The 19,051-nt window shown below is 39.2% G+C and overlaps 1 protein-coding gene across 1 annotated transcript in view; it reads left to right on the top strand.

The window, feature by feature from the left end:
* CNTN1 (contactin 1) overlaps window positions 1–19,051 on the top strand; it is a 372,977-nt gene that overhangs the window by 307,919 nt on the left and 46,007 nt on the right. The window contains exon 18 of the mRNA XM_070947941.1: window positions 3,413–3,562. Within this exon, the coding sequence (XP_070804042.1) occupies window positions 3,413–3,562 (150 nt within the window). The remainder of the gene's footprint in view (window positions 1–3,412; window positions 3,563–19,051) is intronic.

Genomic DNA, 19,051 nt, shown 5'->3' with positions numbered 1-19,051 from the left:
TACTAGAAATGCACTTCAAAGTCCAAAGTGTAGCAGGTTTTCATATGATTTTCTCAAGCCCGTTAAGTGTCATAAAACATTTCATTATTGCAACAGCAGCAAAATAATTTTCTAAATTACCAATTATTTTGCTAAATTATACATCTTAAGACAAAATTGTGGTATTTCCATAGCACACTTGCCTAGCTAAAAGCATAGCTCAGCATGTTGTATGTACCTGGCCATTTTTTTAGCATGCATTAGCAAAATGTGTTGAGTGAAGTGTGGTTTGTTTATTTGGGCGTAATATGTTATAAGAATATAGCAACTGTCTGTTGTAAATCCAGAATTATGGCTTACTTTTAAAAAGGATTAATTATTTCTCCCTGCTATGATTCTTTTGCAAATCCCCTCCCCCATCTGTACATTTTACAGTTTGTAATGTACATTCACAATCAACTTGTCCCAAGCAAAGGTCTTCCAGGTGATCTTCAAAGCTATCCAACTTAATAATAGAAGTGTGTAATGGGTTCACACTTCTGCTGCTTTGTCTTATTAACTTGTTCCATTGTTATACTGTATGAATGTAAGATGTCTCCCTCAATTTATAAAATTAGGATTGGTTAAAATACATAACCAACATTAGCTACCATAGCCTAGACAAAGTAGAATATAAATTGAGAAAGAGAGATACACATGAAAAATGGGAAGTAGAGTAGAGAACAGATGGACAATTTCTCTTTTTCTTTTGGGAAAAAACAAGCAGCAGCAGAGGTGGTATTCAGCTGGCTCGCACCGGTTTGCACAAACCATTGTCGGAAATTTGGCCAAGGTCACCGAACCAGTAGCAATGGCTGGCTGGCCATGCCCCCAAACCAGTCCTCTGGTCACCGCTCACTCACCCTGCCCACCGTGTTCATCACCGCCATATTCTTCATGCACATGCATCCCATTGCCTTGTAAATCCAATGGGATGTGCATGCATGAAGAACATGGCGGCAATGGCAGCAGCTTTTTCTGCAACCTCCAGTACTTTTTGGTGGCCTGTGGCCAGTCGCCGCCTCTTTGAGAGCTGTTTTGCTGTGGCAAAGCAGCTTTCAAAGAGGAGGCGGCTGGGAGGTTTCTTTGCCAGCCGCTTTCCAGCAGCGGCAGCTGGCTGGGGGGGTGCCGAAAATACCAGTCAGCTTGCCTTCTGGACTCTGGGCCAGCCACTCCGGAAGGTAATCAGCCTGAACAAAGTGGCAGTGGGGGGGGGAGGAAGCGGGGCTAGGACCGGGGCCACTAAGGAGGGGAAATGGGGGCGACCGGTGAAGGAAGGGTGGGGGTAGATAGGTGGAAATTCCAAAAATTTTCCTACCTTTTCCTGTGGGTGTGGGTAGGTGGGGGGTCATGTGACTGAGTGGGCGTGAGTGACGTCAAGTTGGCCATGCCCACTCAGTCACATTCCCACCCCTACCTAGCCATGCCTACCAAACCAGTAGCAAAAAATGTTGAAACCCACCACTGAGCAGCAGGTATCTGAATGGGCATCCCTAGCTCTTGATAATGTCCACATTTAAAAGTGGTGGTGGGGGAGTTGCTTTCTCCCCCAGGAAAGGGAAGGGAGGTGGAAGAAGGAAGGAAGGAGATGGGAAGGAGAGGGAGAAGGAGGGAGGGAGGGAGGGGGAAGGACAGAAGGAGGGAGATGGGAAGGAGAAGGAGAAGAAGGGAGGGAGGAAGGAAGGAGGGAGGGAGATGGGAATGAGAAGGAGGGAGGCTGGCCCTGCTCATCCTGGCCACATCAACCTGTTGTGGCCCCGCCCTCTGAGCCTATCCCATCGGAGGAAGAAAGCTCCGAGCATGAGGAAGAGGAGTCAGCCAGGCCTCCCTCTCCAGGCCCCTCCCCTCTGGCACTGTCTCAGGTGCCGGCCGAGGGAGAGGAGATTAGCAGGGAGACAGGTGTCTCGGATGAGAGTGAAGGAGAGACATCATTCCTGGACGCACGCCTCCGAAGGCGTGATAAACGATTGCAGCAGCTCAGGAGGCGTGCTAGGGATTAGAACTGAGTCACTGGACCACACCCCAGAGACTATATAATAGAGGGTGGTGGCCAGTGATCCCTGTGACGAACAAAAATAAACCTTGAATAGTCACTAAAGCATCGTCCGAAACTGCGGAGAGGAATATTATTTTCTGTTGGACTCTTGTACGCTGAGTATATTATCTTTCTGTTTCTGTGGAAATAAAGCACTTGGCAGACGGTGTGTATATCGCTGCCAAGTTGGAGATAAAGACCTGGGTGTGTGCCAAGTGCTTCCTTAACCCTCAGCTGGCTGTGTTTGTGTGTGTGTGTGTGTGTGTGGACAGGGACAGATCACAACCTTGGCCACACACACCCAGCCCCAGGTCAACCACAACCCTGATGCGGCCGTCAATGAAATCGAGTTTGACACCCCTGTACTAGACTATTATTAATAGGATGTTCGTGTAAGAGCAATATCGAAGAAAATGCTTGTAATATCCAAACAATATTATTTTAATTTCTATTGAAAAGGGCTGCTTTTCAAAAAAACAATTTTGTTATATCAGCAAGCACAAATAGCAATAGCACTTAGACTTACAGTATATATTGTTTCATAGTGCTTTACAGCCCTTTCTAAGCGGTTTTACAGAGTCAGCATATTGCCCTCCACAATCTGGGTCCTCATTTTATCGACCTTGAAAGGATGGAAGGCTGAGTCAATCTTGAGCTGTTCAGAATCAAACTCCTGGAATGAGCAGTGAATTAGCCTTCAGTACTGCATTCTAACTACTGTGCCAAATAGTACTAAATATTATCTTAGTACTAGTTATACTTTGGGCAATGGTTCTTGTGTAATATTCATTACACCAATCACACTGATTGCCAATGTGTTTGACTCATATTTCAAGTAATTGTTTTACTCATTAAATACTATATTTTTTTAAAAAAATCAGTCCATTATTATACCATCAAGTATTTCCTAAAGGATGTGCAACTATGAATGCAGATATCTATTGATATTCACACTGTTCAGAATTTTGCACATCTTTCCAAAAGGTGCATACAGTAGAAATGTACAAAAATAACACCTACATTAGTGAAAAATGTATAAACACATATATAGAATGAAGCTTTTAAATAATGTGGCTATTAAGAAAAAGGAAACTTATTTTCAAATAAATGTGTTTTATACATATTTGTTTTTAAAAATTACAACCTGCTGAATAAATGAACAAAAACAATTCAAAATGGGCAAAACGAAAAACAGAAAAATCGTCCTAACAGATTTCTCCATCCATATTTCTGTATTCATTCAAGAAATTAAACTGGATTATTCAGCAATTAAAATCACTTGAGCAAGCCAATATTAGATGTTAGGATATGATTTTTGTTGCAGTGCTGTTTTTAATTATTGTCTCTGTTTGTATTTAGATCCTTCCATTGTTGATGGAAATGCGGAATCAGCAAAAGTTATTGATTTAATTCCATGGATGGAATATGAATTTCGTATAATGGCCACTAATATTTTAGGGACAGGAGATCCTAGTATACCGTCACAGAAAATTAGAACAGAAGGATCTCGTACGTACAAAAAATGTTGCATTTGATTTAATTATTGTTTTGAACTTCAGAATGATTATTTGATAATTTCAATGAATTACTACTTATGCAAAGTTTAACACATTTTCTATACATTCAAGCATTTGTGTTTCTGAAATTTTTCTATACTGGAATCACTTTAAATAACTTTACTGGAAGATATAAAGCCAAACATGTTCTGAAACAAATCTACAGGTAATCCTTGATTTACAACTGTTCATTTAGTGACTATTCAAAGTTACAACAGTACTGAGAAAAGTGACTTATGACCATTTTTCACACGACCATTCTTGTGGTCATGTGATCACCTTTTGCGATCTTCTGACAAACAAAATCAATGGGGAAGCCAGATTCATTTATCAGCGGTGTCAGTAACTGAACAATTGCAGTGATTCACTTAACAACTGTGGTAAGAAAGGTTGTAAAAGGGGGCAAAACTCACTTAACAACTAACTTAGCAACAGAAATGTTGGGCTCAATTGTCACAAATTGAGGACTATCTGTATTTGATTTCCAATATATAGAGACCTCTCTTAAAGCACATTATATCTTCCTTTGCAACTTTGAGCCTTTCGAAATGTCCTAGGGTGGGATTGCTCAGTACTGGACTATTCTGGCTATTCTACACAAAGAAATGCATCAATTAAGAGGATTGTTTTAAATTTCTCTTAACTAAAAATGAAAACTTTCAGACAGTATGTTATACTGAACTTAATAGAGTGCATCATTTTTACATTTTTAAAAACAAATATATCTTACCTTTCCACCAGTTCACTGGTATTCAAGTCAATATTACATTCCTACAATTGCTATTTCAAAGGAAGTTTTATATTGCAACTAAAAGATTTGTACATTACCAATTTCAAAATTTTTAGAATGTGATATATTACTGGTGGTCCTCAATTTACAACTGGAATTGAGCCTGGAATTACAGTTACAAGTTGTTATAGTCATAAGTTGGGAATCACTTAAGCAAATCTGATTTTTGACATTGTTTTGGTGGTTATTAAGTGAATTCTGCAGGCATTAAGCAAATATTGTGGTTAAGCAAATACCATGGGCATTTTTCACTGGAAACCAAAAGTAAATGACAGAAACCATTAAAAAATGTCACAAATTATGGTCATTAGGCCGTGGGACATGCAAACAACCATAAAGGTGAGTCAGTTGCCAAGTACCCAAAATACAATCAGATGCCCAGAGGGGTGTGCAGCTGCTGTAATTTCAAAAATGGATTATAAATAGATTTTGGGGAGTCCAGCAAAATAGTTATTAAGTGATCATTTGAAAGCCAAGGACTATCCATATGATGAGCACTTGTTATGTTTTGCCCACCAATCAAATCGCATAAGAGAGGGTAAAGATTTCTGTTCTCAGGTGCAGAAATTCCAGACCCAGTTGATGGACAATATTATACATACCTCTTTCTTTAGCCAGACAGGTAGATGCATTTGCTTAAAAGTTTTGGCACTTACTTTTGCTTGATTGGAAAGGGAAAGATTTGAATCTTTTCTCCTGGAATGTAAACCAAAACCCACAACCAAGGTAGAAAAAATACAATGAAAAGTTGATGAGCAATTTTAAAATGATTATGAAAAGTAATGAAGTCATTGTATACTCCACAGACATTTCTGTGGTTTTGTCATAATTGAACACTTCACCACATGCTCAAAATAGATTCAATTAATTTTGAACATCCTGACATAATGTGTAGAGAATATTTGCCATGCTTGTAATCTTGATCCTATCAGAGCCCTCCCTGTGTGGTTCCCGAAGCTGGCTTGCCTGCAAGGAAAGGGTGCAGGAGATCATAGCCCCAGAGCCCTCCCCGTGTGGTTCCCGATGCCAGCTTGCCTGCAAGGGAAGCCTGTGGGAGATTGCAGCCTTAGAGCCCTCCCTGTGTGGTTCCCGAAGCCGGCTTGCCTGCAAGGGAAGGGTGCAGGAGATCACATTCCCCAGAGCCTCCCCATGTGGTTCCCGAAGCTGGCTTGCCTGGAAGGGAAGCACGCAGGAGATCACCCACTGGACTAGTGAGGTGGACAGGGGCAAGCCGGTAACCCTCGGGAGAGCGCTGTGCTGCCCGCCCGCTGTGGTCTGTGTGCTCTGGGGCTGCAATCTCCTGCGCCCTGTGCTGTGCCCTGGGTGCTCTGGGGCCTCCCGCCCATCTCTGCTTCTGCAAGGCAGAAAGAAAGCCCTAAAGTCTTAGCCTGCACCCTCCTGGGACCCTGGACTCGGTGCCAATATGAGTGTATCCTCCATGGACGCCTAAGAGCCCAAAGCTGATGGCACCAAGGAACCCGTGCCTCCTGCTGCTTTGGGCTCAGAGTTTTAAGCCACATCCAGGGAGCACTCCGGCGGAGAGAAGCTGCCAAAGTCAACCCTACCTAGGAATCTCAAATATGGATGAGAATGAAGATTGTGTTGTAGCCAGCGGTAGATCAGTTCCCTGCGAACTCTGTCTCTTGAGGAGCCCAGCCGCTCGCCAATTGCCAAGTCACCTGGACTCCCAGTGACAGGATGGGGTCCTTCAGGCACTTAGTTTGTCCACCTATTTAGTAGCTCCAGCCAGCGGTTACCACACAAATGTTCATTCCTGGCCGTATTTGACATTCCTAGCTGCAGTTTACTCGTGAGCACCACTGGCCAGGAGAGTTAGGGAGAAAGGCCAATGGTGCTCACGAGTAAACTGTAGATTAGAGGCAGCCAGCAGATTGCTGGCTCGCTTGCTTGGCTGCTTGCTGACCAGAGCTCGCAGGTAGTGAACAAAACCATCGCCTCCTGCCTTCGTGCATCGAGGAGGCCGAGCAGCAGCGGGAAAAGCACGGACCTCCTGAAATGCAGGAAGCAGCTGCCAGCGATGCCCTCAGGCAAAGATGTGAGCGGGGAGGCCAAATCCCCCTTAGGAGCCACAAAATGCTCACTGCCCCTCTGATACCCGACAGACCTCCTCCCACCATGCTCTTCTTCCTCCTAACCAGAAGTGCTTACAAGCAACAAGATATTTTTGCGGGATTGCCCCCATCTGTTCTTCAGTATGTGGCTCGTCGGCCTCTGGACGTCAGATTCTCACCAACCAGCACCAGTTCAGAGGTTCCTTTCCCCCCCCCCGGGGACAGAGAGAGGGAGGGAGGGAGGGAGAGAGAGAGACAAGAGACACAGAGAGATGGGGGGGGAAGAGAGAGACAGACACATAGAGGGGGAAAAGAGACAGACAGACATACAGAGGGGGAAAGAGAGAGACAGACACAGAGAGAAAGGGGAGAAAGAGAGAAACAAGACACAGAGAGATGGGAGAAAGAGAGAGACAAGACACACACAAGAGATGGGGGAAAGAGAGACAGACACAGAGAGAGGGGGGAAGAGAGAGACAAGAGACAGAGGGGGGGGGAGATCAGGCAAAAAAAATCCCCATCTATTTATCCTGTAAATTTCTCAAAATATTTTCTTTCACACCTGTCATTCCTTCATTAACATCTTTTGGACATCAGTCTATCCATAGGAACAGACATAATTGCTGACCTCTGGTAATCGGTTTCCAAAATCTTGAAGTCCTGAATGTCTGTTATGACTTTGGATAGACAAAACAATGTAGTTTCCATGAAAATATTTCTCTCCCTCCCTCACTCTGTGTCTGTGTGTGTGTGTGTGTTTGTGTGTGTGTTTGTGTGTGTGTATGTGTATGTGTATGTGTATGTGTGTATAAACCATGTTTCCCTGAAAATAAGACCTGGTGTTATTGCAAGCAGACAAAGCTTTGTCTCCCTCTGGGTGAAAAGTGCACAGCAGAACAAGGCAGAGGGAGGGGTGATCCCAACGTGCTGCCCACTCCATCCCACCGTCTCTCAGCTTGTCTGCAGCCATGCTGAACAGGCACCCACATGGGGCATTAGGATCACCTGTCTCCCCCCATCCCCTACGCTTCTGCCTCTCCCTGCTGCTGGTACTGCCGCACAAGCCTCCCTTGAGTCAGGCAGTCATGCAGTACATCCGGATCCCCTATCTTCTTCTCCCACCTCTGCCACCATACTTGGACTTAATGGTATTTGTGCTGCACCAAGGGGCCAGTGGGCTATGGCTCCTGCCAGACACCGTCGCTCCCCTGGCACTTGCCACCTCTCGTGCTGGCCATGCCCATCCCCCAGGCTTATTTTGTGGGTAGGGCTTATATTAGGCACACTCCAAAAAAGCAGGCTAGGGCTTATTATTGGGGTGGGTGTTATTTTGGGGGGAAACACGGTATATATTCATTCCAAAAACCTATAGCAAAATATTCTATATTTGTCTGGTTCTTTAATTCATTGATAACTTTCTTGGATCAGAGTATTATTTAGCTTTTTGCCATTTATTTACAATTTCTTAAATTGTTAAGTTTATGGTTAATATTTATTTTATTCAAGAATGAAGATTAAACTCACTAGGTAGCTTTTGAAACTTGTCATTTCAAGGATCTCTAATAGCCTTAATATAATTAAATAGATGATTTCCAAAAGTGATTTGAAAGTGAGGTTAGGGAACCCAATGTCCTTTCATAGGCTCTGCCATGGTTGAGACATGATGGCTTTTTCCTTTGTCTCCCGGTGCGCAAATCTCTGGGAGACTGCTGTCCTATGGATGTCTGAAGTACTTGTCGGTAATATCTCATCCTTTCCTTATCTGGAGAAGTTCCTTAGAACCAATCAACTCACCTGTTCTTCAGTCTGCGCCTTGGTCATCATCTCCATTCATATAGAGATGTGGTAGTTCACCATACTGCCCCCGGAAATCTGTTGGCAAGTGATAAGCTTTCTTACCAGCTTTACATAGAAATGTATAAAACATTACCAGTGTTATTGTTAGCTGCTTTTTCAATATATATCAGACTTGATTTTAAGGTACATCTACTAAATCTTAAACCTATATTTACTCAAGCTACTATCATCCTCTGAAATGTCCTTTTTCTCGACTACTTTCACTAATATAGATCCTTTCAACCATCCCTTGTGTATTTAAAATTAGGATTGTTAATAAATATTCATCATTTACTCTTACATATTGAATCACTTTAGATATGCATAGTGATTTATAGCCTTAATGGATTTGATCTTTTAATTGTTCCTTTCATCACTGCTTTACTACAAAACTGATCATTTCTTGACTTAGCCTGACTTAAAACTATTTGGCTTTAACACCTCTTTAAATCTTCTGACCAGAAAGTCCACTGAAAAAATTTAAATCTGAGGTAATGTATAAATGTCTATAATCTCTAATATAATGATTTTTATGGTTTCTTGAAGTTTCAATCAAAAACATATGTGAAACCTCCTAGAACATAGTATGCGAAATAGCTGAAAATCAGGTATTTCTAAATGATTTTTCACACAATTAGAAGCTGTTATCTATTTAAACTGAAATGGATACACTTTAGCTTTTATGTTAGTTTGGCAGTGCAAGGACACAAAAAATGCAGGTAATTGTTAAATTATGACCATAAAGAAAATATGTCGACTTCCGGTTGGCACCACAGGCTCCGTGGATGGTCATTTATGACCGCCAGCCCTGCGTCTCCGTAAAAGCCGCTTTGACAGCGCAAATCAGCTGTCAAACGGCTGAAAAAACTCTCCTTGGGGAAAAGGAGAGGAGAGCCGGTGGGCGAGAGTAGAGCCCCCCATAGTCCTCTGGATCATTTCCAGAGGCTTGGAGGGTGAGAGCTCCTCAGGCAGCCCGCCAAGAAGCTCCGGAGCCAAGACGACCCTGCAAAATGCACCCTGTAATTAACACAGCTGCCTGCAATTTCTGCAGGTTCGAATCTTTTTTTTTTTTATTGGAAAAGTTTTACAATTACATTTTCTCCCCATTTCCCTCCCCCCCATCCCTCCCTAACCTCCCTAACCCTCCCCAACCCCCCCTAACCCTCCCTAACCCACCCCTCCCCCCGGACTTCCACAGAATATAATCCAAATCAAAATCCCCTTTTTATAAAACTTGAACCCCTCCACCCCCAATATATTTTTTCATCTTCACAAAATTCATATATTTCTATCTTTATATAATACTTTCAGTTAAAAGCTATTTGATACTTCCTAGTTTGATATTTGTTCTGCACATAATCTATCCACTTTTTCCACTCCCATTCATAAGTCTCTTGTGAGCGATCTTTTAGATATGCTGAAATCTTCGCCATCTCTGCATAGCTGGCCATCTTCAAAGTCCATTCCTCAGTAGTGGGCATAGCTTCATTTTTCCAGTATTGACCTATCAGTAATCTCGCTGCTGTTATCATATACAATATCAACTTTGTTTCACCCAATGTAAAACCCTTAACTATACCCAATAAAAACAATTGTGGAGAAAACTGAATTTTTTTCTTCAAAACATTCTGCATAACCAACCAGATTTTTATCCAAAAAGCCTTCACTTTCTTACAAGTCCACCACACATGATAATATGTGGCATCTAAGCAATCACATCTCCAACATTTTGGTTGAACGTTAGGGTACATGCACGACAATTTCTTAGGATTTAAATGCCATCTATAAAACATTTTATAAAAATTTTCCCTCAAATTCTGCGACTGTGTAAATTTAACATTCTGAACCCATATTTTTTCCCATGTTTCCAACATCACTGGTTCTGCAAAATTTTGTGCCCACTTAATCATGCAGTCTTTAACCAATTCAGTTTCTGAATCCCTTTCTAACAAAACATTATAAAGCCTTTTAATATGCATTGGACCTTTCTCTTTTATATGTCTAACCAATTCTTCCTCATGCAACATTATACCAATTTTTTGGTCCTCTTTCCATCTCAGTTGAAGTTGATTATACTGTAACCAAGTTAGATTAATCCCTTCATCCAACAGTGTTTCTAATGTCTTCAGTTGCCATCTGCCCACATCTTTAAAAAGAACTTCTTTATATAAAACCCCCCCGAGTGACATTATATTTGTATTCCACATAATATGACCAAGATCCAGCCATAGCGGTATTTTGTAATCCCATTTGAGTCGGTGCTTCTTCCAAACTCTCATCAAAGAGTCTCTAAGTATATGGCTTTTAAATACTTTATCCACTTTGTTTTCATAAAATAAGTAAGCATGCCAACCAAATTCAAGATCGAAGCTTTCTATATTCAATATTCCGGTCTTTTTCCTTCCAAACCAATCGCTTGCTTGAGTCAAAGCCGCTGCTTCATAATATAACTGTAGGTTTGGAAGTTTAAGACCTCCCCTTTCTGGAACATCTTGCATAATTTTCAATTTCACTCTCGGTTTTTTCTCGTTCCAGACAAACTTAATCAGTCCACTTTGCCATTCTTTCAATTGTTTATCACTTTTAAGCACCGGAATCATTTGAAACAAAAAAAGAAATCTTGGCAAAATGTTCATCTTAACTGCTGCTATTCTTCCAAGTAAAGACAGCTGCAGTTTTTTCCAAGTCTGCATATCTTTCTGTACATCTCGCCACAGCACCTCATAATTATTTTGAAACAATTTCATATTTGATTCTGCAACCTGAACTCCTAGATATTTAACCTTTGGTACAATCTCAAAACCTGCCCTCCTTTCAATTTAGTGTTTACGATCTTGTGTCACATTTTTAACTATCATCTTAGTTTTTTTCTTGTTCTGTCTAAATCCTGATACTGTACCATAGTCTTTTATAATGTCTTTCATCTGGATTATTATTTTTTTTTTTATTGAAAAAGTTTTTCAAATACAAGTTTTTCCCCCTTTTCCTCCCTTCTTCCCTAACCCCCCCTCACCACCCATCCCCCCCGTGACTTCTTCTTCACAACAATAAGCTAATTCATAATTAATTACATAATATTTTACCATGCCCTTACTCACTCCTCAAAGTACTGACCCTTAGCAAAGTATTCTTATAACTCCGCTTTTCTCCGCTTTTCACAATCTACCCTTTTTCTCCTCCCCCAAACTTATAAAATATTATTATTACAACAACATAACCTTTACTTTTATATATATTAATTTAACATTTCAAAGCAGCCTTCTCCAAATTTAACATTTGTTCAGTTCTATCCGATTCTTCCACTCCCCAAAATATATGACTTAAAAATCCTTTTTCTTAAACTAATCAATCACTAAACTAGCCTATTTCAACCCAGTTTCCTGCAAGATTACCATGCACTACAATTCTAAATATAATCCACTGCCCACTCTGCTAAAATATACATATGTCTATATATACATTTCATTTTATAAAAAAAGACAATAACTTTAAATTTATAATTCATTTAGTATCTTCTTTGATGTCTTTCCACTAGATTGTTAAATCCATCATCCATAATAGGGTAACATAGCATCCTGGTGCAACAGTTTATTCAAAATCTTCAGTCATCTTCTGCCCCCATCAATAATGAATATCCTCATGTATATATAAAAATAAAAACAACCACCCGAGTGACATTATAATTATATTCCATATAGTTGTAATTGTGGTTTTCATCAGGATTATAAATCCCCATCATCTTTGTGGGTAACAGCCAGATCTTCTGCATGCCCCAGCATGACTCTCTTGCCTTGTAACTCAAAATAGATATAATATATTTATCGGTAAAAGAAATCCAAAATAGATAGTTCAAATCCAACAATGTAAGGCTCTTTCCACATCCCAAAATCACGGCATTGCAGAGATCTGCCACTTTCCTCAAGATAGTATTAAACGATAATTCGCTTCCAATATCTTTTCACATATTCATTTATTTTTTTAAAATCCCTGGCTTCACTGTTGCTTGGTTTAGAAACTACTATTTCTACGAGATCTGTTTCTTTTCTTTTTCTTTTGCGGGTTGCATTTCCATCCAGATTTCCTTCCTACAAGTTGTGTATCAGCTGATCGGTTGTCATTCTGCTTTGTAAATTGATCTTGTTGGTTTTGTTTTATTATCTCATATGTCTTTTCCTTCACTTGTATATCAACTGGTTGATTTACGCACTTGTCTGTAAGTTGATAGTTCATCACATTAGAATCAGATGACACTGCTCTCAAATTTATAGACAGTCCAGCTGGGGTATCCAAGGAGTCCAAAGACAGTTTATCTACCACAGCCTCTGTAATTTGATGTTTTCCCTTTATTTCCAACTCCTTTTGCTTGTCCTGTGTTATGCCTAAAGATGTTAAATTTATTTTTAAAATATTTTGATAAAATTCTTCCGCTTTTTCGACTGTATCCAGTTGGTATCTTACTCCTTGGTGTCTCAATATTAAACCAACTGGGACGTCCCACCTAAATAGAATATTCCTTTTTTTTAACTCATTCACTAGAAAACCAAATTTCTTCCTCTCCATTAACATCTTGGGCGGGAGTTCCTTAAAAATCCAAATCTTTCTTCCATGAAATTGCAAAGCAGAGTCATAAGAATTCTGGACAATATTATTTCTAATTTCTTTGTCTGTAAAATAAATCACCACATCTCTAGGCAATTGCCTTTGTTTTGCCAACCAGGAGTTTATTCTATAAATTCTGTCAATCCTGCAAAACACTTCATCAGGTTGAACCTTTAAAATCCCAGCCAGAATTTCAGAAGATATCTTCCTTAAATCATCTCTGTCATCTTCCTGCAAACCTCTCAGTCTAATTGCATATTCTGTAAAATTGTATTGGATCATTAAAACTTCTCTTTCAATCCTCTGTTGTACATTTTCTTCAATAACAGTCTTTTGATCAGCCTCCATTTTAAGTTTGTCTTCTGGACTATTATCCTGAATGTTTGCCAAATCCTTTTTAATTTTTTGGATCTTGTCATCCAAATTCTCCTCAGTTTCTTTCATTTTAGAGTTAGTATTTGCTTCCAACTGAGTCATAAAGTCTGCTAAGCCATTAGCTACTTTTAAAATCTTTCGATCCAAAAAGCCAAATTTAGATTTCACCAATTCACCAATTTCTCTGATTTCCAACTTAAATTTTTCAAGTTGCTGATTCACAATCTCATCCCTTCTTACAATCTCCTCAAGAAGAAATTCTATTATATTAAAGTCAGGTTTCTGTGACTGGAGAGTTAAAACTTGTTGATGTAATTTATTAATGGGGGAATTCCCCCCCACTGCCTGTTTGTCTAGTTTTATAAGTCTCAGTGCCATTTTTCCACGCAGACAAAATTTACTGGAAAAGAGAGGAAAAAAAAAACTTTTTTCCAACCAAGATCAATATCAGATCCTCAAAGAGAAAAAAAAAGAGAAAAAAAAACAGAAGTGAGAGTGAGATTTTGCCTTCAGATACAGCTAAAAGTATTCATTCCGCTACTTTGTAATTGAAAACGGAAGGAGTTTCCCTTTCAGCCTCTCTTCAAGCCGCAGCAGCAATCGCCATTTTAAAAAAAAACTTTTTTCCCTTCACTTCACTTCTTAGGCAAAATAGAATAAAAGGAATACTTGCGCTTCAGGATCAAAGGTCCAGCTCATATCTTCTTTAATTAATTTATTTGACAGATTTACAGGCTTGCTTTTGCCCCCTAGCTCTGCGTGTAGCAGAGATTTCCCAGAGCCCGGAGCATCGGCTGGGGATACGGGGAGTCTCTTCCGCTCCCTCCCAAAAGTAAATAAAAAACTTTTGGGATTAGGCAGAGGACTCTACCCACCCCAGCCGGCTCTATCTCCGTTTCCTAATGGAAACGGAGTTTTTTCGAGCCGCCATTCCGCTGAAAAAGGCGGCTCTTACAGGCAGTGGGTTCGACGATCCCAGAGGAGCGTCCAGCGGGGACAAGCAGCAAACCGGAAGTCTTTCATCTGGATTATTGATTCCAACGGCTGTGTTAGGGTAACAACCAGATCATCTGCAAATGCCCTTATTCTGTAATCCTCTTGCCTTATCACTATTCCTTTCAAGGTACTCGAGTCCCGTATTGTATTCAACAAGACTTCTAGTGTTAAAATAAATAACAATGGGGATAGCGGACAACCTTGTCTTGTTCCTTTCTCAATATTAAAATCTGTTGTTAAACTTCCATTAATAATAATCTGTGCCTTTTGTTCTTGATAAATTGCTGAAACCGCCTGTATAAATTGATCCCCAAGGTCCATCTTTTTTAAAGTCTTTAAGAGAAAATTCCAATCCACTCTATCAAAGGCCTTCTCCGCATCCAGGAAACCCAGCACTGCAGGGATCTGTTTATTCTTCTCAAGATATTCCAATAAATCTATGACTTGCCTTACATTGTCCTTCATATATCTGCCTTCTATGAATCCCACTTGGTCACCATGAATCACCTCTTGGATAACTGGCATCAACCTGTTGGTTAATACTTTTGCATATATTTTATAGTCATTGTTCAGAAGAGATATTGGTCTAAAATTCTCAGGTTTTTTAGGACCTGTTTGCTCTTTTGGTATCAAAGAAATGTAAGCTGTTTTCCATGATGGGGGTATTTTACCCCCTTGTTGTATGTTACAAAATAAATCTCTAAGATGTTCAACCATTTCTGCTTGCAAAGTTTTGTAATACACCGCAGTTAAACCATCCGTTCCAGGAGCTTTAGCTGTTTTCAATTGTTTAATTGCGGCAAAAATCTCCTCAGCTGTTATAGGATAATTCATTCTCTCCTTTTGTTGATTGGTAATTTTTGTAACTCTTTTATTTTCTAAATATTTTTCTATAAGTCCATTCTGCATATCATCTTTAGCATATAATTTAGTGTAATAATCTACAAAAACTTCTTTAATTAATTTTTGTTGAAAAATTTCCTTCCCTCCAATATCAATACTATCAATAGTCCGTATAGTCTGCTTCTTCCTTAGTGTATAAGCCAACCATCTGCCCGGTTTGTTAGCATTACAAAATGTATTATGTTTCGCATATTGTACATTTGTTGCTGTTTGTTCCGCCATAAGCATTTGAAATTGATCTTTCAGAAGTTTTATAGCACCACGTATTCTTTCATCTGTTGGATTTTTAATAAGTAACTGTTCTTTGTTCTTTATTTCTGCTTCCATTTCAGATCTTTTCTTTTGGCGATTCAATTTATGTTTAGAGTTCATATGAATGAGTACCCCTCTCATATACGCTTTATTCGCATCCCACACAATTTCAATCGGGGTACCCTTATTCAAATTCATTTCAAAAAATTCTTTCATCTGCTTTTTAAGTTCTATTATATTTTTTTCATATCTAAACAAATTTTCATTTAATCTCCATGATCTTCTCTCAATCTTTCCCATCTCAATTTCTATCCATACTGGGCTATGGTCGGTTAGAGTTCTTGGAAAAATCTTTGTTCTTTTTGTCTTGACAAGTAAATCATCTGATAATAAAATAAAGTCAATCCTAGAAAAAGATCTATGTCTACCAGAAAAAAAAGTAAAGTCCAATTCTTTTGGATTATGTATTCTCCAAATGTCCTTTAATTCCAGATCTTCTTTCATATCAAAAAAAGTCTGTGGTAATCTAATCCTTGACTTCGCCAAACTCTTTTTATCTATTTTAGTGTCAATTACTCCATTCCAATCTCCCATGATTAAAATAGATCTATAATCCCATTGCAGTATTTTGGTGTGCAAAGTTTTGTAAAAATGATCCTGTTGTTGATTAGGAGGTTCTTGCAGGTTCGAATCTTACCAGGCTCAAGGTTGACTCAGCCTTCCATCCTTTCTAAGGTAGGTTAAATGAGGACCCAGTTTGTGGGGGCAAGGAGCTGACTTTGTATAAATATACAAAAGTATGAAGGCTATTGCTTAATGCATTGTAAGCCGCCCTGAGTCTCCGGAGAAGGGCGGCATATAAATCAAATTAAAAAAAAAAAAGGGCGAGAAGCCGCGATCCGATCCTGCTTTTAAAAAGTGAGTTTGATTGATCCCAAGCACAGGCAGAGCAGAAAACAAGAGAACAAGCCTTAAAAATACAGAGCTTAACTCCAAAGTTACTTTGTTTCAATCTGAATCTTGAGCTGGAGGCGGAAGATGGCGTCTTTGTTAGGGCTTTGAAAGTGAAAGCCTGAAACGAAAGTGTTTGAGAACTTCGCGCTGGGAGAGTGGATTAGCTGCCTATTAACTGCTGGGAACTGAGAGTGCGGAGGGAAGAGAATAAAGGAAAAAAAACTACTTTGTCTGGCAATTTAGAGACTATAATTTAACATCTTTAAAGACTTTATTGCTTTTAAAGGAAAGGGGGGGGGGAGGAAAAAAAATGGCTTCTAGATAAGTGAAACCAGGAGTTGCTAAAGGAGGGGGAGGCTCCCCAGTTGTGTCAGTGGTGACACAGAAAGCACAACTTCCGGCTGATTCACAGAGCCAGACCCAGAGTCAAGACGCAGCACTTAATGATTTTAAGGCAGCTATGAAAGAAGCCATGAATAATCAAGCAACAGCAATGAGAGAAGCAATGAACAATTTAACATTACTTGTTGAAGGGAAATTTAAGAAAATAGAGGAAGACATTGGTTCGATCAAGGGAGCAGTTGCAAAGGAGCATGATAAAATAAGAGATGATATTGTTTTTTCTGTATCAGGACTCTCAAATCTTGTTATCCAGCTTGATGGGAAAGTTGAAGAAATTAATGAAGCCAATTTAAATCTGGAGAGCAAAATGGGTGATGTCATGACCAGAATAGAGAAAGTGGATGATGAATTGGTAATATTACAATACAGATCTATGGAGTTTGCTCTGAGACTGAGAGGCCTGAAGGAAAATAGTAAAGAAAATTTAAAAGACATTTGTGCTGATGCTATAGCTGAGATAATTAAAGAAAGACCAGAAGATGTGGCAATCCAAATTGATAAAATTTACAGGGTTAATTCCTGGTTGGCAAAACAAAGACAGCTGCCACGAGATGTGGTGATTTACTTTACAACTAGGAGGATCAGAAATGAAATTCTACAAGCTTCTTACAAGAATAAAGTTCAGGTGGCTGGGCAAGGGAGAGCCGAAAGCACAACGACTGACCCGATCAACTTATAAATTGCAACAACAACAACCAAAAGGGCAACAATCTCAAGATTTATCTCAAGAAGTACAAATTAGTGACTGGTTTAACTTAACTGAAGAAAGAATGTTAAACATAGAAAGTTATGATTTGTTATATGGATGGTATGCTTATTTGTTGTATGAAAAAAAGTGCATAAAGTGTTTAAGGGTCATATACTTAGAAATGCATTGTTGAGGGTTTGGAAAAAGTACCAATATAAGCTGAACTATAAGATACCTATATGGGCAAACCCCAGACACGTAATAGAAAATATAAGTACAGAGCAAAAAATAGAGGTGATTACTTATAATGAGCTTCTTTTGGAAAGGGGCAAGTTGCAATTGAAATCTCTAGATGAATTAAAAGAAGAAGGGATAATTTATACTTGGTTTCAGTATGATCAACTCCAAGCTAGATGGAGGGAGGATCAAAAAATTGGGGTTATGCAAAATGAGGAAAATTTGGTGAAACAGATTAGAGATCAAAGTCAGATGCATATTAAAAGGTTGTATAATGCATTATTGGAAATAGATTCAGAAACGGAATTGGTTAAGGATTGTATGATTATATGGGCACAAAACTTTCAGGAACCAGTGATGATGGAAACGTGGGAAAAGATTTGGGTCAGAAATGTTAAATTTACGCAAGCACAAAATTTGAGAGAGAATTTTTATAAAATGTTTTATAGATGGCACTTAGATCCTAAGAAATTATCATGTATGTACTCAAATTTGCAAGCTAAATGTTGGAGATGTGAATGTAATGACGCAACCTATTATCATATATGGTGGACTTGTAAGAAAATCAAGGCATTTTGGATAAAAATTTGGTGGGTGATGCAGAACATTTTGAAAAGAAGGTTGAAATTTACTCCTCAATTGTTTCTATTGGGTATAACTATGGACTGTACAGTTTCAGAGACTAAATTGATTTTGAACTTAATATCAGCAGCTAGGCTGCTGGTAGCTCAATATTGGAAGAAGGACTCTTTGCCTACTATTGAAGAGTAGATATTGAAAGTAACAAACCTAGCAGAAATGGCAAAAATCTCGGCGTACTTGAAGGACCACATGCAAGAAAGATAATGTATCGGAATGGAGAAGATGGATTGATTATATTCAAAATAAGTATCAGACAAGAAAATATCAAATAGCTTATGAATGAATGTTAGTATTAGAAGTATTTGGTTATCTGTAGTGGAGTTAAGGTTTCAGTGGGGGAGGCAGTACTTTGAGGATAAGTAGATTAATCTAGTTTATGTTTGATTAAATGAAATACCTTGTATTTTGCTCTGGGAAGTCAGGGAGGAGGATGGGATGAAGGGGGGGAAAGGGTGGGTGGAGCGGGGGGGGGATTTTTTTGTATTTCTTTTTTGTAAAACTTTTCAATAAAAAAAAGAAAATATGTCAAAACATTGGATTAGATCATTTAAATGTACACCTGATTGAAAGTTTTTAACTCTGATTTTTTGAAGTCCAATATCAGACGCGTGACTTTATCCTCTGCAACACATGTCCTACTTTGTTTAATTGTTTCATTTAGATCTTAGCACATAGTTGAATGTGCATATTATTTTG

This window comes from Pituophis catenifer, unplaced genomic scaffold (genome assembly GCF_029215685.1).
Source record: "Pituophis catenifer annectens isolate HBS135680 unplaced genomic scaffold, rPitCat1.0.hap2 SCAF_7, whole genome shotgun sequence".
Lineage (NCBI taxonomy): Eukaryota > Metazoa > Chordata > Lepidosauria > Squamata > Colubridae > Pituophis > Pituophis catenifer.
Note: the sequence above shows the minus strand (reverse complement) of the source record. Positions and strands in the feature narration are given on the sequence as shown.